Source organism: Tyto alba, unplaced genomic scaffold (assembly GCF_018691265.1).
Source record: "Tyto alba isolate M040663 unplaced genomic scaffold, T.alba_DEE_v4.0 Super-Scaffold_28, whole genome shotgun sequence".
Taxonomy (NCBI): Eukaryota; Metazoa; Chordata; class Aves; order Strigiformes; family Tytonidae; genus Tyto; species Tyto alba.
This window is the reverse complement of record NW_024881302.1, coordinates 4,457,722-4,478,968: the sequence shown is the minus strand read 5'-3', so window position 1 is coordinate 4,478,968 and position 21,247 is coordinate 4,457,722. Positions and strand designations below refer to the sequence as shown.

The window sequence follows — 21,247 nt, the reverse complement described above, 5'->3', positions numbered from 1 at the left end:
ACACTTTGTACACCAAAGGCTTCATTAGTGTCACAGTGAGTCTAAGCCAACAGAGGATACACAGGTAGACAGACAAACCTGTGTTAGGTGCCTTAAAGATGATTATGGTTGTAACCATTTGTTTCAATCAGCTGTGCATCTGAAAGTACTGTAGAGATCTGATTACATCAAGTTTTAGGTTTACATCTGTGCTAAATGCCAAGGTTCGGTTTTTGCACTCAAAGTTGGTAGTATAAAAGCTACCTTTAACTAAAATAAGAGTGACCTGTGACTCACAAGACACTGTTGTGTCCACTTACATTGCTGATCCTGAAAACCTGGATCTAAGATTTGTTGAGAGAAGCAATACTTTTCATTAGGCCAGCCAGCATGACTTGAAGAGACAAGGCTTTGGGCACAGAAGCCTGACATGAGTGACATGAAGAATGAGCATTGTCATTTCTTCCTCCAACGACACCAGCTAATCTAACATCAGCTATTTTCTTTCTCTCAACTTTATTTTTCATATCCTTCCATATACTCTGGTTTTATCAACACTTTTGCCAACACTACTTTATATGATTTTTCTAATATCCTGTATCACATTAATGTATTATCCAGTCAGCACAACAGCTGGAGGAGTTACAAACTTTGTGTTTCACTCTTCAATCTGATACGCAGGTGGTCCAGCAAAACAGCTCAGATTCAGAGCTCCTCAAGTAAGAGCACCAGACCTGAGTCACAAAGACCTGTGTTAACTGCAGGTGAAGGTTTAAAGAGGCCTTACTAAATTAATCTTGCAGAGGTTCAAATTTCTAGCTGCAAATCATTGTTTTAGAGCATAAAAAACCACAACATGACTTCAAGTTTAAAGATGACAAGTAATCTCTGCTTCAGTTATACACGAATGAGCACTAGAAGAGCAGAGGTTGCAAGTTCAATATTCAACAAACAATGGCTTTAAGAAAGTAGTCACTTTTTTCTTCAATTTGCAGTCCAAACCCTTCTCATAAAAAAACCCCAAAACAAAGTCACATTGACATATTAGGAAGAATTTGTCAAGTGGGAATTCCTGAAGGACTACATATTTTTTTCCCTTTTGTTTTAAATGATCCACAAGTAGGCAACTCTTTCTTTTAAAAACAGCAGTCGGTAACAAGGAAGATCCAAAATTATTCCTCTGCTTGTAGTTCTCCCTTTAAATTTAAGCAGGCCATTTCATAGATTTTTGCTCTTGAAGATTCAGCTTACTGCCATAGACACACACACCCCAAAAACCTCTGACTTTGTAACTATAAATACATACCTTGGTATCCTAGGGTCATGCCATGTGCTAACTCCAGTCTGTGTGTGCAAAAAATAAACCTGTCCCTGTACCGTTGTTCTTTGTTCTGTGAAACGAGAAGAAAGATTATTCTTAATTACAAATCTAAAAGGATCAGAATAAACAGTTTGTTCAAAGCCATTAGCATCATCTTACTGTTAGATCTAGGAGAAAGTATGCGAGCCATCCCCCCCATCTCTTGCAGCATTGACTGTTTTGTCCTTAAACACTATCTTCACAAATTTACTTGACTACACATTTCAGTGGTTTTTTTTTGAAATTCACAAATCCATGCACCAGTATGTTTTAGTTTGCATTTTTATTTTTAGGTTTTGGGACAACCCAAACCCCCAAAGTGGATTTCTTTACTCCTAGATTTGGTGTTTTCTTTTCCAAGATTTAAATTCTCCCTAATCTTATCCTCCCTAATCTTCTGTACTACTGGCTTCTTTGTTGCCTTTATATTTTCCTGATCTTTTCTCAAATGTGGGCTCAAACCTACACAACATGCCAAGGGGGAAGGAAAAAATAGCATTACTGCTCTAGTTTAAAGAGCTCTTTACATTCGTTCTCCCTAGATACACAGCCAAGATTAGCAGTGAATTTTCTGTAACAGCATCATACCACAACCTCCTGTTTAATTTACCATCAACCCCTCAGTGTATCCTGGCATAGCCAACTGCTAATTAGCCAATCTCAAACTCCCATCTGCACTGCATGGATCTTTTTCCAAAATGTAGACCATTAGATGCACGTGGATGCTGCATGTTCTGACAGGTAGGTCACATCTATATATTCAAAGGGGAGAAATTTTCTCTGAAGCCTTTTGAAAAACATTTCCATTTTATAGTTCTGGAAAACTCTTACCGTAGCCTTCTGGTAGGTCAGGCGACTGGTGACCATGCGGTCTGTTCTGAGGTGTCTGTACATGACCTCTGACTTCAGGAGTCCGTAGTCGCTGTGCCTGAAGCCTCTGATCTTGACTGGGGGACTCTACGAAGCGACAGTTGCCTCCGCCAGCAGCCCCCGTGGTGTCTGTGTATGGTGCTGGTTCTTCCATAAAACAGCTCAGCGGCCTTCCCGGTCCGGAATCTTCATAAACCGTTCTGAAAATGGGGAAACTTCAAGAGTTTCCATCACAAGAGAAGTGAATGCAGAAATAACTGCTTCTCTCTCTCTCTCCCCCCATTACTTCAAGTACTGCAACTTTTAACCCAAGACAGAGCACTTTCTTCATGTTTTTATACCCCAAATTTCTTATGAAGTGCCAGATGCACTGGTAACAAACAAATATCAAGTTCTATTCAGTTTAGTTTATTTTCTTCAAGTATCCAGCTATAACCTTACTGACACATATTCCCAAACAATATATTAGTCACATGGATATTTAATATTTCCAGTGGTAATTACATTCTTTCCACATATAAACCATTTTTCTAATTAAATGTGAAGGAAACAATTCTTACCCTTCATTCTCCAAAAGCCCTCTACAGTCTACTACAGAACCTCCTGTGCCTATTCTGTCCCGTGTCTGTAAACTGACTGAAACAAACAAAAAAAAATTCACAAGTTAATAATAAAAGAACAACTGCTACTTGGAAAACAACATAAAGCCAAACCACCCACATTTATACAGGGTAAAATATTAAGGAAAGCTGTCTCCTACACACGAGAGCACACCACTTACAAAACCCCCTCTATAACCCTAACGCATTTCTGATTTTTTTAAAAGAGAAACCAGAGGCAGCACCCCCTCAAAACACAAGCTGAGTCTATTTCTGTAAATATCAAACATATCAAGTTCTACATCTGTGTATCGTGAGGACCCAGAAAGGTAAACTGGAGAGAAATTATTCACCACTAGATGTCATCATTACAGTGAGAATTTGGAGTTTGCCAAATATATTTATATATCAGTGAAAAGCTTGGGTTGGGTGGGGGGCAGCAAAACGTGCTAAAATGGGGTAAATTAGCTGTAAACCTAGCACTGCCTAGCTGAAATTTGAAAATAAGTTACATGAGTTGAAGGCATTAAACCAGCAATTTGCAAAATTTCTTTTAACTCCTCCAGATCCTCTTTTCCACACAGGATTCTCTTTGTCATGTTGGTCCAAATGCAATCAGTTTCTCAGTAACATTTACCCTTCCAGAGCAGCATTAGAAACCTTGCCAGATGCATTCCCTCTTTTTACTATTGTTTCCCATTATCAATCGAGAGAAAACAAACTCCTATATAGGAGTACAATGCAAGTTTTCAGGTTATGTAATTTAATCCCACTAAAGCAAGAATAAACAACACAGAAAAGGCACAGAAGCAATAATGACTACAGGTTTCTTTTTTAATACAACATTTGTCCATATAGTATATTTACCCAAGATGATGAAATTTTATCTCAGAGCATTCTTACCCACTATCTGGCCTCGTACAGCATCGGTATCTGTGGGATTTAGTTTGCATAGATCCAAACGCTGGTCTGCAAATAAGAATAGGAAAGATCAACAAAACACTGCAGAGGAGTGGGAACACTATTCACTACTCAGACACAAGGCACCGAAGGTTCTTGATTGCACCAGGTAGGAATTGCTCTTACATCCAGTATCTTTTAGCCTGCTGATGGCATTGGAGAGGAGTCGGACACACCCCAGGAAGCCAGCTCCCTGTTTCTTGTGGATTTTTTTATGGTTCCACACACTGATGGTTATGGAATCTGTCTTCCCAACATATCTAGAAAAATACATATTAGAAGAATAATTTTAGAAAAAATAGCCTCTTTTTACTCCATCGAATTTATGCTTTATTTTTACAAATTCTGATACATTTTAGTGCACTGGTCATGCTGCTTTATTATAAATACAGAAGTGTTTAAGCCTGAAATGGTGTTATTAATGAATTACTGCACTATGATTTCACACAGCATGTTAAATTGATATTGCTGCAGCATGAATTTAACTACAGACAGCCTCATTAAAAGCTATGAAACAAGCTGATTAACATACAGAACTTTAAAATTTATGTTTCTAATAATTTGAAGCATATAAATCACTACAACAAGGACAATTTTTTATAAAAGCTGGACTGCACTGCTCCAGTAGAGCTGACTCTAAGCAGTTGTGCTGTGGACCTGACACAAATTCTTCCAAATTCAAACATCTAAAAGCAAAGTACCGCTCCTTTATTAACAGGTAATTTCTTGTTGCAAAAAATCAGTCCTCCTCAGCAAATGTGACTTGTCTTACTAACACAAAATAAAGCTGCAGTGCCAACCCTTGCATTTCATTTACTAGATAAATCTCTTGAATATTTTTTATTTATGACTTTACGAACAACTCACAGATCATAATGCTGGTTCCATTTGGGGTCCAACGTGTTCTTCACAGTGTCAGTTGAATGGCACTGACCCGACCCATCAACAACTATTTTTGCAAATGGGTCAGGAAGTCCTGTGGAAAGGGAAAAGGTGCTATTAAATATAATACTTTTGGGGTTGTTTTTTCCAAGATAATGCTATCATTAGCTCCTGTTTAGTACCCCCCGCCCAAGAAAGGAAAGTTGCCATTATCCTAAAACTATTTTAGTAAACCCAAAATAGAGAATTGAGTTCCTACCTAGATAATGTATTTCTGTCATACAGTTTGATATCTGCCATAAATTGTTAAAGTTTTTACAAAACAGAAGGTTAAACATGCTTAATTTAACAGTGCTTGAGCGAACCATACATACTGATAAGTAGTTACTTTTATTCAATCTTTAATATAATATTGAGACTGCAGCTTTAGGATATTTTACTCGTACCCTTGGCATGCGTTACAAATAGAGCCATCTCGGAGATGGATGCTCTTGGTATCCCCCAACACAGCAGCAACCTACTTGTGGTCTCATCAGCCAGACTTTTAACTAGAATTTGTGAGTCCTCGGGTCTTTCCAACGCTAGAGTCTACACTGTCTAAATACTACACGAGTACATACTGCCCTGAATTGTAATGCAATGTTACTGCAAGAATGGAACCACAGAACAAATGCCATACATAGATGAACCACAACAGTAATGCGCAATCTACAAATACATCTGATTAATCAAGAACAGAAAGTTACACAATTAGGGCATACTTACTGAAGAAATCTTTCTTTGCAAGATTCTTGGCACATAACACTGCAAAACAAAATATCAGAAAAAGAAATCTTAAAACCTAAAAAAACCTTTCCGGCAATCGTACCAGCCACAATACTACCCGATCATAATTCATTAAAACCCACCAAAATATTAAATGTGAACATTGTTTTCTTTATCTGTGATTGGAATATGGATTTACATAAAGAGAAGAATTACTTTGCTGCTTTTGTTCTATTGTTACAATACACAGAAGATTGAATGAACGTCTCTTTGTGTCAAAACCTCCTAATTTTCTATACTGCGTGCTTACACAAATGCTAAACCAGATTTTTGTTGTTGCTGTTTCAGAAGCCCCCCACTTTAGAACAAGTCTAAACAGTTTCTGAATCAGGAACAGTTCTGGGACTCCTGGAAAAGACCTCTAACATGAGGTCTCATCAGAGTGCAACCTCCGGCTTGTTGCACACAAAAGGTACGTGATACATCGTAAAACAAAACATGGGAGGTATGCTCTAACAGTGTAAGCAGTTTGCAAATACAAAAAGGTTTTGTGTTTAAGTACGACAGGACCTCACTCTGGAGAAAAAAAAAAAAATATCCTGAAAAAAAATTGCATCAAGATGTTTTCCTTTGAAAGGGCCACAAATGAGACATCTTTTCCCTCTCTCCAATTCTACTAAATAGCACAGTAGTTTAAACAAAAATTAAACCAGGAAACTTGCATCAATCTCAATCTCCTTTTCTACTAGGTCTGTTACCAGCTACAAGTTTAATTTTGCTTTTCAATAAGGACTGCTTGGTACGATCTCAGTGATCCAAGTTGTTTGGTAACCATTACACTCTTACAACAAGCCAGGAAAAATAACTACAGAGCCAAAGATGAAAATATTAGAGCTCTAACCTATCTAAAACTAGGATCCAAGAGAAGAAGATAACCATAAAAGACCTAACTATTTTTGAGGTAGTCTCTTTCCCACCCAGTTCTGATCTTTCAGCATGAGAATGAATATTGAGAATACTCAAATGGCCATTTCCCCTGGTACTGAACATTTCTCCTTCTCCTTTCTATCACCTTGCTCCTGACTTACACTCAGTTTCACCTTTATATTGGGGAAAGTGAAGGTGCAGTAGCAAAAATATGGGAACAAATTGATGCTTTTTTTTTTTTTTAAACCCTTCTTCTAGAATTCCACCTCAGCTCCAAAGCAACATTCTCCACCTAACATAGCTAGCAGAATAAAACCTGCCTCACCTCACATGTCAAGCAAACAGACCAAAGTAGTCCACTATTTAACCCAGATGTTCATGGAAAAAAAAACCACACAAATCCTCTGTCTTAGTAATAATTAAAGCGACTGTACCAGGAGACTATTTTTAGAATGGATTAAAAATTACTTATTTCTTACACTGACTAACTGCATAATCAGAGAAAGCTTCTCTTGTGTTTGTTTTTTTTTTAACAACTGACTGAAAAAGAGAAGTCTGCAGAACTATGGCAATTCAATTTGAAACAAAACAGGATTACAGAATTGCCATCCGCTGTTCTATGGAAGCACAACAGAGCAACCTTTAATTTCCTCTTCCGGTTGTAAGTGCTTCAGAGGAAAAAATAGCAGAAAACCAGGGAATAAATACAGGTAAAATCAGGACTTGGATGTTCTAGTATTAGCCAAATGAATGTTAAAGTTCCTGCAAGTGGTGGAGCTTTTTTTTATTTATTTATTTATTTTAAATCAAATAACATATTTTACTCCCCATCTCCAATTTTAACATTTATATCACTGAACTGGAAAAGTATGCCATCTGTAACTATCTGCATATAGTCTATGTAATTATTACCTTTATTCTGTATTTCAGGTGTGCTTTCCAGAGCTCACTAGCAGTCTAAGTTTCTAAAGCTGTTATTGAAGAATTGTATTTTTTCATTTAACTCTTCTCCCTCTGCCATGGGCTTTCAGTTTACACTAGATGAGCACGACTTTCCAGTTGCAGCCTGTGAAACCCTCAATTTTAGGTTGCAAAAATCATTACTCTTTCTTGTAAGGAAAATATTGGCACAACAGCTAATGACTGAAATAAACCTTTATGGAGCAACCTCCAGAATCAGGCTGCTCGAGATGGACCACTGGCTCTGTTCCACTATTTGCATATTAAACCCACTAGAGCAAAAAATATTTTCAAGTGCTTTATCACTTAAAAGCCACAGATTTCTAAATTCCAATGAAGAAACAGGTGACAAAGGTCAGCAATGGGAGACTTGGACATGAAACCATGCCAGCAGTGGAGCAGACACCCCCTCCCTGCTCTGTAAAGCTGGGTATATGCCAGATTTGCTTCTTAAATGCATAGACACCAATAGGACTTCAGCAAGACTGCTAGCAGGATCTGACTGCTGCTACTTTAAGCCTGAAACCTGTGATCTCAGGTAGATTTAGCTACAAAGTCTTGAAAACTTATTAATTTTATCCCTGCATCAGAGGCAGTGTAGGAGAATGGGACGGATACTTATCTGCAAACCAAGCAACCGAGACGCGCTTTGCACAAGCTTTGTACAAACCCCAGTCTTTGCCTACTTTCCATCTTTCCAAAGTGCTTTTTCTTTTCGTTTTTCTTTCTTTTAAACAAGAAAGGTTTAGGGCTTGTCAGCAGGAGCAATCTCCCTGCATTTGTTGCAACGTTACAAAAGGTACTAATTCTCCTGACTAGGGCATTTACATTCTGCCTTCTCAGAGTCAACCGACTTGTTTCAGCTTGACATAGTATTTGTTTATACTCCGCTCTGGATTGCTGCACAGCACTGAACTATTTTTTTTTTTTAATACAACAGATCCCAAACAACACTGAAACAATGTCTTTACATCTAGATTATAATATTTATAAAGGGATGGGAATGTTTTTTTTAAGTACCTGACATTATTGAGATAATTTCAAAGGCCAAATTAGCCAGCTGCATAAAGTAGTAGTGTGAAAGCATATTTGGCAGGAGGTGAAGAAAGGATGAGCCTTATACAAAGTCAGTATTCACCCTGGGGATGTCTTCAATGCAGACGTAACTTGAGCGAGTTGAGTGGTTCCTCTGCCAGCCCCCGGTTGTCCACCCTGCTTCCAAAGCAGAAATGAATCATCTGCTGTGGTTCAGGAGGTGCCGCAGGAGCGAGCTACAGACGGGTGTAGTAAGGAAAGCACAGAGTGGCACCAATGTCTGAACAACCAGGCTGAGAATTGCATCAGAAAGGTGCTGCTTCATCACTGAGACACCTATCACTGCAGCAAGACCAGCATTTTCAGAAAGGAGGCAGAGAAAGACAGTCTGGGTGAGAAACCATTTCAAACATCCCCACATAAACAAACCCAGCCTACAAAATCAAAGCCTCCATGTGCAAGTTCCTCCTCCTGAATTGCCTGCAAGAGTCCTCACACTGCTCTCTGCATCAACACCAGATTTATTCACATACAATATACCCCATCCCATAACACAGTGCTAAGATGCTACAACGATTTTCAGCTGCACAGTGCTAACTAAGGCTACAATTGTTTTCAGCTGCACAGTGTAAAAACAAGGTAGTGTTTTGAGACCTAGGGTGGGGGAAGAAAAAAAAAAAAAAAAAAGGTGATGAAAATACTCCATAGGTCCCAGCCTGTACCAGTGCAAAAACAGCAGGCAACTTTGCGCTTTGGACTGCATTCATTCACACTTCTCATTAAAGGTATGAGCCTCCTTCCTCAAATTAAGGACTTTTACACATGAATAGGATCTGAGCTAATCATGGCCTTCAGTTTAGTACTCAAGTTAATTTTGAAGACAAGACAAGCCAGCAGTATGTCCACATCTTCCCTAGGAAAGTGGGGGAAGGTCATACTGAACGCTGGCCTTTCAGCCATCTTTGGCCTTCCCTTTGATACTCCGGGTTAATCATTTGTGCTTGTATAAACAGGCACCTAGATTCCAGGATACATTCGTTTTACTTTCTGACAGAAAATAAACACAGGCCAGCAGGCTGATGACGTTGAAAGGACTTTACTTAATATTTACTTCTGTGTAGACCATCTTTAATCATAGAGATATGCAGCATAATCATTAAAAGCATCACTGGTCGGTTGGTTTGCTTTAAGATATAAGCAAGAAGCAAAGAACAATGAGGCTTTGGAGGAGAAAGGAATAAAGATCTTGACATAAAATGAAACTACAGTTACTGCGTGCCATTGAATAATAAAAAAGGCTGCAAAGCAGGTCAAATTGGATGCACCCAAGTAATGGAAACATCTCTTCTAATGCTTCCAAGTCTGCCTAGCTTTTGACTTGGGAAGCTGGTAACCTGTGTTGGAGGTGGGGTTGCTCCAGCTCTACTGTATGACAGCAGGACAGCCCCCCGTGCACAGTAGCTTACAGGCTGGTTCCCACAGCAAAAATTCTGCCATTCTGAAAAACAGTTTTCAGAAGGCTACATGGCAAAAATAATGTGCTTGAAGTGTGAAAAAGCCTCCAAAAAAAAAAAAAAGAAGCAAAAAGCAAACATCAGCTATTTACCACATGCTGCTCTAACGCCCCAAAGCTCTGTGGCCCACAATTAAAATCTTTGCAGAATCTGTTATGTGAAATCATGTCTCGTCCAAACAGTTCAGCATATTTTGTGGAAAATACTCTGAATACCACAAGCCAACCCCCCTTCTGAACTGCCTTTACGAATGACTCTGCTTACCGCTCCTATTCTCTGCATATAACTTTAAATGAGACTTCACTGAAGATAAACGTCTGTTTTTATTTCTACTACTAGGCAACCCATGAAGGTTTTAAGTGTTCTGTTCTTTTTAAGGGTGACAATAATTTATATTTGGTAGGGTACAAGAGAAAGGGTTTAATGGGAAAAGAATGATGGCTGAAGGCACCAAGTGTGTAAAAATGCAGTTTCTTTAAAGCTAGCCACATCACTGAACTGAAATATACCATTTTATTCACAAATTGGAGTTTAAATTGTCACCACAAAGGCCAAGGTTTCTATTCTAGTCCTTTTCTTGTTTGCTTTAGGAATACTTCTGGTCTTGCTCTTTGTCTGCTTGAGACTGAAATGCATAAATCCACAGACTGCTTTAACTTCTCAGTAACCGAATCTGAATCATTGCAGTGCCTAGCATGCAGAAAAAGATAAATAAAACTGAAGTCTTCAGTTACATTTGCCAGATAAACCAATTAGCTGTACAGAACTAATTTTATACAGACGTGTACACTGAGTGGCCTTCACTAACAATCTTAGCATCATTGTGTCAATGAGATTTGCAATCTAACATGTAAACCAACCAAAAAAACTCCCGAGACCCCTCAGACTTCAGGACCAGCATACATCATGCCCTGACATTGGAAGACTCTGCCTGAAGTCATACTAAAACAGACCTTGACTACCAGATTAAAGCAATGCTTCATTAAAAAAACCTCAATTCTCAGAGTTGCTAGATTTGATACACGAAGCCTTTTTGTGGCCCTTTTGTGTAGGCTGCAGTAAAAATCAAAGCCTCTTTTCAAGGCATGCTTTCCTCGTGGGCTGGAACTTGGCTTCATGTAGCCAGTTGCAAACACTAGACAACTTTGAAGAGATCTTCAAAAAACCACACACCCAGAAAAAGCCATTTTTATTAGTCCATTAACATGTCATTAAAGTATCTACTTAGTCAAGAATCAAAATTCCATCCTACCTAAGCAGAAACCTGTCACGAACTAGAGTCAGTCCTCGTAGTGCAAACAAGACCAAGTTGACAAAACAGAAGAGTTTCATCTCCAGGATTCCTAAGAATTACACAAACTGAAAAATCCTCCTGGGCAGTGACCAACAGTAAGTCTTCATATACACACCAGCAAGGGCTGATTTAGCCCTCAAAAACATTAATCATTAAAAAACCAGCACAGGACTATTGGAAAAACAAGACTCATTAAATTCCCAGTTAACTGAGACTGCATGCAACGCAAGACCAGTAAAGCAAGTTTAAGAATGAACTGATTGGGATGTAAAACTTGGAGAAACACTATGAGTTATGGAATTAGCTGAAGACCTTTTCAGGGAAAAAAAAAAAGAGAGATCAGTGGGAAGCTGAATTAATGCTGATGTACAGAATCAGAGAAAGGCACACAAATCAGAGAGGTGGAAATAAGCATATTCAATTAACCCTCATACTAACTTTTCTTTCTCTTCTTCCCCTTCTGCTCACCCATAACAAATGCCTGAAAAAAAGGTTACCTCCCAGATTAAATCTTTCATTAAATCCTAGTTATTACATCAGTTTTCTTACAACTTTGCTATGCCTTCCTCTAATCCAGGCCAAGAACCTTTTCATAGCCTCTATAGTCTCCTATTTCCTAGATACACATAAATCTCCAGGCATCCCCGACTGCTTGAGTCTTACAGATGTGCCCTCCAGCCCAGCCTCAGCTCTGAAAGCAGAAGCTGCTCATGGGATTTATTTGTCCCACGTACCACAAGGCAAATTCCAGCTACATTAAGTTCCTATTTCTCCCCCAAACTGTACTTCCAGGGGCTTGATTAAAAAAAAAAAAAAAAAAAAAATATTTATTTTTTAGGGCAAACCTTTCATAAACTGCTGCTTTTCCACCTTCAGCTAATTATTCTTCTTGGCCCTACAGTGACTGCTCAGCTGTAAGAAATACAGCTGGAGATGCTGGGGCAAGAGTGAGACCATAACTGGTGAAGCCTCCTGTCATCATGAAGATGCCTTTGAAGCACCATCGTCCCTCACATCCTCATACCTTTTCTTTGCAGACTGTCTCCCAACATGCTCAAAGCACAACCACATCCTTTGAGAACTGGAATTCAAGACGTAAGTCAGTTATTACTATCGCCATTTTACAGCCAACGACTGTCATTTGCAAAAAATGCCCTATCAATCAGAGAAAACCTTAACAGAACAAAATCATTTATATCCGCTGTATGGTTTTTAAAGCTCAGACCTCCACCCAAACCAACATACCTCCCAGAACTACAACCAAGTGAAGTAATAATTTTGTAGAGAGATTTACCAAGTCCAGTCAAGTTTTTCCTTTGCTAAAGTGTCCACAAATGGACTCCCAACTCTGTGAAAACAGGGTATATGCTCAGGCTTCAGCTATAGTGTCATCTTCTGTACACATTAGTAAGACATATCTGGAAAGAACTCAAAATTTCTGTTAAAACCACACAGAATAATATCCTGTTTCTCAGGGCAAATACAATCTCTTAGTTGACAGCAAAACAAAACAATTTCAATTACAAAACTTCTACTGGAAATACAAAATGGCATTTTACATTTTCTGTACACTTCATTGTGCAAGTTGTAGCTACTGGGATCAACACAACTCTGGATTTCTTCCCTTACATCTCTTGTATCCCCAACCATGTCCACTTGCATTGAATAATTCATATTTTCAAGCAAGTATTGTCTATCAAGATAGGCTTATCTGCACAGCTTGCACATACTTGAGCTTACATTTTGAAACAGACACTGACGTTGCACTGTGCTACATCATCACCAGAATAAAGTTAAAAACATGCCACAAAACTATCTGGCTCAATTTTCTTAAATTACATTGAAATTAAAGAATAAATCCATGCTGAAGTCTTAATACTTAGCTTTTATAGTTACCCAAGCACTGAAAAAGCATCTGGAAAAAAATTCCTAAAGCATGAAAAACATGTTCCTCCACCCACATGCACTCATAACTCAGATTCCAAACTGAATTTTACTAAGATTGCCAAAAATACTTTGCACTTTTAACACTTGGAGTTTTCAAAGCACCTTTTTCAAATCTCTACAAAAGTCAGTACCTAACAGGACCATATACTCAACATAACATTGTTCACAACAGGTCCCAGGCAGAGCTGGGGATCAAGGTCAAAACTAGCCCTACTCCCATATTCCCAGTAAACAAAAGGTCCTTTTTAGAAATACCGTCCAAATCTTCAGATGTATAGATTTGTTTCTATGGAATATGATAGATGAACAACAGTCAATTACTAATCAAAGATGGGAAAAAAACTCCAAAAACTCTAGATATTACTTAGGCAGAAATTACGTGTTAAATAGTTGACACTCCTGTAACAGAGAATGAGAGCCCCCGTGCAGCACAGTCTACTGCTCAGTCAGCATTTAATTTAGGTGTGTTTAATTTAACACGCCTCTGAACTCCACTTTCCTAAGTTAAATGTATAAAGTGTTAAACATCTGATTTTCATTACCAAAAAGAGGCTTATAAGGACTCTCCCATGCAGCTGATCCTTTGCTTACTAATTCACTACATAAAAGGCTTTTCCAATAAATATTACGTTCACCATAAAACACAGAAATTTAGATTCTCCTTCTTCCCAGATATTCTCTATGGGGCTACCCATACCACTACTGCAACTACATTTTATAACCAGTTGCTTTATGTTTTATAAACCAGAGTTTGTGAGACTCAAGTTACAAGTACATTTCTGTATTAACAGCAGCTTTTTTTTCCCCCCACAAAACACCATCCAATTAATGAACTTAGAGCTTTTACAAGACATTCATTTCCTAAGTCCAGGAGGAAAACCTGCACAACCGCTCTCTGCTGCTTTATAAAAAGGAGGAAAAAGTATAGAACAAGAGACCAAAACCAGAAGTAACACATTTGCGGATGCTTACCACACACCTAGAATTAGGCCCAAGCAATCAGATCAGTTAAAACAGATCCAGCCTTGGGGTACTGTCCATGAAGCAAAACATTTTTGAAAGGATAGGAACAGAACACGTAACTTTTATACTTTCTAACCCTATATTACTGCCAGCTCTCTTCGTATGCATACTGTCTTGCCTCAAAATATCTGCCTGTTTTGCAGAAAGCAGAAAGAAGTCTGACCTTCCACTGCAGAACACGTAAAACCTGTGAAAGCAGAAACTTTGGCAAAGTTCAACTAGGTACAGCGAAGCAACATTTCAATAGAAATACTGAATTTCTGTCAAACAGTAAAAGGTCTAAAACTTCCAAGCTAAAGCGAAGCAGATTTTGCAGTTTAAAAACGAAAGCATTTGTTTTGTATCTCCAAAGAGTGGCTGGTATTTACATCCCTTCACGTACAGGTAGTGTCAGTATTTCAACAAAGTAATTTGAATGTTAAACACTATTGTAAAGGAGGAAAAATGAATGCAGTTTGACACATTCTCAATCTCAATTTAAGAACTGAGCTTTGGTTTTCCAAACAGGACTGATATTTAGTGTCTTACTGCAATTAAATAAGGTTCAAAATCAACTTTATAGGAACAAAATTTTCCAAAGGGGTATTTTAATAAACAGTACAAAATTAATGTCTGGTTTTCATCAAGCACTAAGTTGATTGCTTAAAAGCAAGAACATTGTTATTTAAAAAATGAATGGCGTTATGTGTAAGTTGTAAACTATGTAAACTATTAGTTATTCCACAGGGACTTAAATGTATCAGTGGAAGAGTTTTAGTTAAACAATTCACATGGAACATTGCCTTAAAACTAAATATACAGGTTTGGCTCTGGTCAAGGTAGAACTGCTCAACTCAGTGTTAAAATTAAATCTACACTGTGAACCAAGAACAAGAAGCCAGCAAGAGAATTGCTTACGTGACCTAGGACATTGCTGATGCTGACATTAACTGCCAGAAAAATGAAAGAAGATAAATCTTTAAAAACACTGAAAATAAGAAACAACAAATTTTGCCAGAGTAATTTTCAGAAATTGTAGTTAAATGTATAAAACACTGATGACCACCAGGGTCACAATATTCAAGAATCCACATTTCTTCATTCATTCTGAAACATCTGAGTAAATAATCTCCAATACAGAAGTTCCACAGAAAAAGAAATCTAGCATATAAAATATTAGATATAGAAAAAGAACAAATCTCAGGAAAAACGGTACACAGGGCTTAAGCTGTTTGATTAATACTCTGACACATTTTATATTTCTTTAATAATTGGACAATCTTATAACAACCAGTTAGAAATCTACTGCAAAGAGTAACACTTACCAAACACCTCTTTTATCATTACTAACAACTTCAGTAACTGCTACCAGAACAAATTCCAACAGGTACTGGATGACTTTTCAAGAGGCACAGTCAACACCCCAAATTTTTTTGCAAGTAAATGAAAAGCATTCTTTCTTTCAAGCAAGGCATCAGTACTGTATCATTGCTTTAAAACCACATACCTCAGGTGAACAAACGACTTACAAACTTTCCCTAATTTCTAGCACATCTAGTTGTTTTCCATGCTTGTATTTTAACTGAGGTATGCCGAAGTGCTTTCTGGCATGCTTGGATAGAAACATAAAAAGCCTCAAGTCTTGTCATATAAAGCTTTTCAAGGCCATGGGCCTCATTGCCAAAGAAACTTTTTCATGTTCTTACAGCTTTTGCCTTATTTGCAAATCTGTTGTTTGTTTTGCGGTAAGCATGATAATAAACAGATGAGATGGAGTAGTACTTTCTGACCAGACTGAGAGTGAGCTCAGATTTAAAAATCAGGGTGGTGAAAGTCAATATTCAGTGAAGAGTTAACAGCGTACAAAAGCCTAGAGCAATGAGTTCATTTTGTTCTAGGCTACTTAGCAAATGGACAGCCAAAAACTGAACACGGTGGAATTTATTCAGAAGTACTTTCTTCCTGTAGCTCCCCAGGCTGTCCTTATCAACCTGAGGACAACAGACACACGGGTCATCGACATCAAGCTGGTGCTGGAAGAAGTGGCATAGCCTAATAGCCTATAATAAATTCAATTTTGATCCTAACTTGGATCTTTGTTACTGAGGTATAAGTGCTTTTAGTGTCTTGTGGGAAAGAGTATAGCATTCGCCCAAACTAGAGGGAATCAAAACATTCTACTGACTTCATGATGATACCTCGTTACCAGTTTTTATACATGTAATGTTTAGTGAACAGTTTTAACTTTCATTCTTTTGCTGGGTTTCAGCTGCTGTCGATACAGAACAGCCAGTATAGATTACAGAAATGGGAAGACTGCATTTATTTTAAAATAGTCAAGTAAAGGTATTACTGCAAAAAAAAACACCACGGAGTTGTTCAAAACACCAGCTGGATACCTTGCTGTGGCAAATCTGTACTAACAAGGAGGTGAACAGTTTTATTCATCGCACACAACTGACACCGTATGTCGAGGACGAAGCAGGGTTTCAAATAACACACTATCCAGTATTTTTTCCAGGCTGGTTCAGCCAGGCTGAGCAGAGCTTGGTCGTTGGTTCAGGCACAGCCACCCCACGATCGGCATGGAGGAGGATCACCTTCACAGCAGCCACCATCAGACAGGCGTTCTGCAGGAGCACTAACCATGAGCCAGTTAGAGAAACTCTCGGTACTGACACCGGGCAAAACACAGCCGCGCATCTGGTTTTGTCTTCATTATCATTTCGCATTCAGATTATATCTATCAGGTTCAAAACAGTTCAAGGGGCATATGCAAAAAACTGGAAAAATGACACCTTGACTACCCAGGTAAAATTTAAAAAATAATTCAGACTGATTAAGTGCTTAGCTGCAAAAAGGAAAAAAATTATTTTAGTCATTTCCAATACAAAAGCTAAAATAAAGGTGCCAAGTTTAAATTCAGGAAGAGCAAAGAAAAATTCTGTTCACCCAAATTAAATTCTTGGCATCACTTCTAATTTTGTGTAAAGTACATCAGCTGTTTTAGAATATTGTTTTTAATTCCTGGAAATTTTCAATCTTCAGTAGTTTGTTTTGTGATTATTCAGCCTGTTATAATCCCTTTCAGCAGCCACCCGAGATGTTACAAATTGGTCTCCACTTTCTTTATGCTGGTTTTTTGTTTTTTGTTTTTTGTTTTTTTTTTTATTTGTTTGTTCAGAGAGCTCAGCTTAAACCCTCCTTGTTTACAAATGAAAAAAACATAGGAAGCACCAAACTCATGGCTGTATTTGTGAAGGGCACGGATGCTAGAAGGTGAGCAGAGACACTGGATACCTGCCAGTCAATGAGCTCGCCTGAGCTTATTAGCCTGGGCCCCAGGCCAGCACTGCCGAACTCGCGGGGGTGCGTGGGGAGCGGGAGGTGACAGCGGTGGCACCAGTTAATGGGGAAGGAGCAGGGGGGGGGTGTGTGCAGGAGCAAGGAAGCTGTGGCAGAGGGGAGAAGGAGAACAAGGCTGAAGCGAGGCTTGTTCCAAAAAAGCCTGCAATTACAGAGATATTAATAGCTTTTTGGAAGCCAAATTTTTATCATTCAGTCACCTACTTTTGTTCTGTTCACCCCAGTACAGATTCACTGTTTCCTTCTATAGGACATCCGTCCATTTGTTGCAGGAAAAACGTCCCTATGTAACAAACTTTTCTAGGAATTAGTATGGAAGTTTTTATATAGAGGAAAAAACCCAACTGATTTAACAACCAGTCCTATTTAAAAGCTACAATAAGAGAATGATGCATAAGGGACTTTTTTGATGCTGCCATTGTTAGACGGTAAGTCTTGTCTGCAAGAAGCACATACACACACTCTACAATCTACCTAATCACATATTAGTCACACAAGTGGTAAATCCCTAAAAGCACTTTGGCTCAGGTTATGCAAATGCTGGATGAACCAAGTTAGATCAGTTCTCATCTGATTTCCAAGCAATGAGATGCACGTGACTGCTGCTCTGCCCGAGGAAATGTGGGTCAATACGTGTGCATCCTACTGCTGAATTTGCACGCTCTCTAGAGACTCGCAGCAGTGTGACTCAGGAGCACCGGGCTGTCTGCAGGCACACGCTGCACATATATTAATGAGATTATCGCTGCTCCTTGCCCGTGCTTTCACACGACACCGCTAGTCATCTGTAACGGGTCTTCAAGGAATCCAACACATCCAGCAAAATACTCCGTGTGTCTTGTGGCCATGCTCCATTTAAACGTTAAAATTATTTAGAAGGCTGACAGGCACATCGCACAACAGTAGCCATTAAAAGGAAACGTCTTCCTTCGGAACTAATTAATCACCCGTTGTGTTTGAGTATAAACATCCAGATCTAACAGGCATGTGTTTCTCTCAGCTGAGCAGCAGCGAGATGGATAATCCAAACCCGCTACTGCTTCAGAGCTGGAAGTACTGCTGCTCGCTTGGAGATGGAAGGCAATACTGAGCGGTATTCCTCCCCAAAACATGCTCTAGCTGGATGTGGTTAACCGATAACTTCATGTTAGCACCCCCTTCTTCCAAACACGATTTCCAATTAGTATCAAAGTTCAGCAGATCCATGTTATAGCAGTGTCCTCACTCTCTTAGACAAGCAAAGCCATCCTCTTCACTTTAGGTATTTTTAACAAAATGTCTAATTCTTGCATGACCTACAGGAGGCACAAAACTGAGAGCTGAATAGCACCAAACAAGATTTCATGAAAAGAAGGCTTTTATTCAGAATAAAGCTGTATCAGCCTATGTGTTACTCCCTTGTTCTAATTATATAGGACAGCATCTATTTAAACTGCCAAGTTAATGACTTCAAATTTGATCAATAGTCTCTGTTTATTCAGCCCAGCACTACTGACAGTCACCAGGGATGAACAACAAAACAAACAGAGTGGTCAGAGCCAATCTATGGTTGAGCAAGAAAAGCCAATCCGCAACAGCAAATACCCTTCGATTTAGTTGGAAGGTGGGGAGGGAGGTCTGTCGCCTATGGACATTGACACAGCCCCTTTCCTTTGTGCCCATGAAACATTTATCCACATTATTCTGCTAACAACCAACTCGTGAGTTGAGTGAGCTCAAGCAGAACTAACATCATGGATACAGAGTGACTCCAACCCTTATCTTGTACCATCTAGCTATGTAAATATTTAAATTTGTTTTCAGATTAAGCATGGTAGGACATGGCAGCAACAAGAGGACGTCACTAAGCCTTTGGACCACAAGCAGTGACTTCCCTCATTGTCACCGTACCCGCTGCAGAAGGAAATTTCCTTTGGAGCAGCTTCAAGAAAGGCTGGAATCGTCTTTTTGAAAGCAGGATGAAAAACGTCCTTGACTAAATCTCCAGCCAAAAGATGCGAGGAATGTTTGAGTTACAGACTGGCTTCAGAGAGCAAAATAAAAATAGAATTTAGAACGAAGACAGATAATTTACAACACGCATGTAGCATTCTATCAAGATTTTTTATTAAAAAAAAAATAAATGCTTTCATGGCAAAGTCAGTTTCTTAACAGTGCCTTAACAGCAATGTATGTGGACCTTCCCCCCTCCCCTAGCAATTTTTTTTACCAACAACGTGCAAGCTATTGAATAAGGGAAACCCCCTTTCCAGCTCCAAATGAACCCACAGTCACAAAGGCTGGGATCTTAATGAAAATGTTTTAGTGCCTTATTCTGATCAGGATGTTTAGTTACAATTTTTTCAACATTACACATTCATCACTTTGCCTGCAACAGCAACTGTTTGCTATTGCCTTTGTACAAAATGTCAGTGTCCATTACATCAATAAATTATAATCCCACTACTGCTCTGGGATACCTTGATCAAAGGTATTATATAACCAAACCGGAGTTTGAATGAAAAGATGCCATGCCTCTTCCTATACAACCTTAATGTGTGTGCTTCATATTCAGATACAGGATTTTATGCAAGTGACACCACTCGGCTGCAGCACCCTGAAACAAAAAATATGAAGGAAGTTCTCCTAAACAAAAAATTCTTTATCAAACTCCTATATTAACACATTCAAAGTCCAAAATTTAGTATCTAAAAAACCCAACATATTGAGGACAGCTGGTTCAGTCAAAGCTTAAGACGTTTGCTTTCCATTTTGAATAGATTAAACATATTCAATACATTAAATTTCAGACGGATGGTTAACAGTGGTAATATTCCAGACAAAATGAAATGCTGTATGAGGAAAAATCTCACTAGGGCTGGCTCTCACTGGATCTATTACTTGCTCTCACCGTAATTTAGTATAAGGGAGGCTTAACAATTTCACTGAACAGGATTACAGAAAACATCTCTTCACAGTTCATGACACACAAGCTCCCAGAAATATCTATTTATTCACTACCTTCTCAACACAGGAATGCACTTGAAAACAAGCTAATGCTTGCTTTGTGGGAACCATAAAGTAATATAATGTTTGTTTGTTTTTTAAGAAGGTGATTCCTATTTATCAAATACTTGAGATATTAAAAGCAAGCCTTTTATTTGCACTCGTATCACTAACAGGACTCTCAGATCTAGGAATCTGATACTGTCCAAGCGCTGAATGACAAACTACTAGATAGATCCAAAAGAGAGCAAAATTTAATAAACAATTTTCATAAGAGAAAAGCCTTTAAACACCATTTCACTCCTTACTAAAATAAGCTATGTGGCACTAATTTGAAGTGATAGTGCTGTTCTTTTAATTAAAAAATGCCAGTAGGAGGTTGATGCGTTGGCTGATGCTGTAAGCGACATGCTCGCAGGATGCAGATGAATCTCTGTGTAAGGAATTAACACACAATTTCATCTGGGTTAAAAAGCAAAACAAAACCCCTAAGTCAAAACAAACATTTAGGGAGTGTTATTACAGGTGCTCGATAAAGTCATCTGGATGTTTCCCCTCAAAGAATGTTCTTTGGTTCTTGGGGGAAAAAAAAAGACAAAACAAAACACCAAAACGCTCTCAGTCTGGCTGTGCAATTAGGAGTTTCATTCATGAAGCTTGATTTACCTATAGGTGTGTTGTGGACGTAATATGTTCCTTTCCTTCCTACCTCAGTGCTCCTCTCCCACTCTCCCAGGTGACTCCTTCCACATCTATTGTCCACACAGCTGAGGCTGGGACCAGGCACCCCTCCCTGCCCCCT

At 38.7% G+C, this 21,247-nt stretch overlaps 1 protein-coding gene across 4 annotated transcripts in view; it reads right to left on the bottom strand.

The window, feature by feature from the left end:
- Positions 1-21,247, bottom strand: part of SMURF1 (SMAD specific E3 ubiquitin protein ligase 1) — a 47,412-nt gene that overhangs the window by 14,461 nt on the left and 11,704 nt on the right. For 2 of the 4 annotated variants that reach the window (XM_032989031.2, XM_032989030.2), the window contains exons 2-8: positions 5,416-5,454; positions 4,636-4,744; positions 3,895-4,028; positions 3,712-3,777; positions 2,770-2,845; positions 2,171-2,424; positions 1,286-1,370 (exon numbers count right to left, since the gene is read on the bottom strand). In XM_032989031.2, coding sequence (XP_032844922.1) covers positions 1,286-1,370; positions 2,171-2,424; positions 2,770-2,845; positions 3,712-3,777; positions 3,895-4,028; positions 4,636-4,744; positions 5,416-5,454 — 763 coding nt within the window. The remainder of the gene's footprint in view (positions 1-1,285; positions 1,371-2,170; positions 2,425-2,769; positions 2,846-3,711; positions 3,778-3,894; positions 4,029-4,635; positions 4,745-5,415; positions 5,455-21,247) is intronic. The other 2 variants (XM_032989034.2, XM_032989032.2) reach the window with 1 other exon arrangement.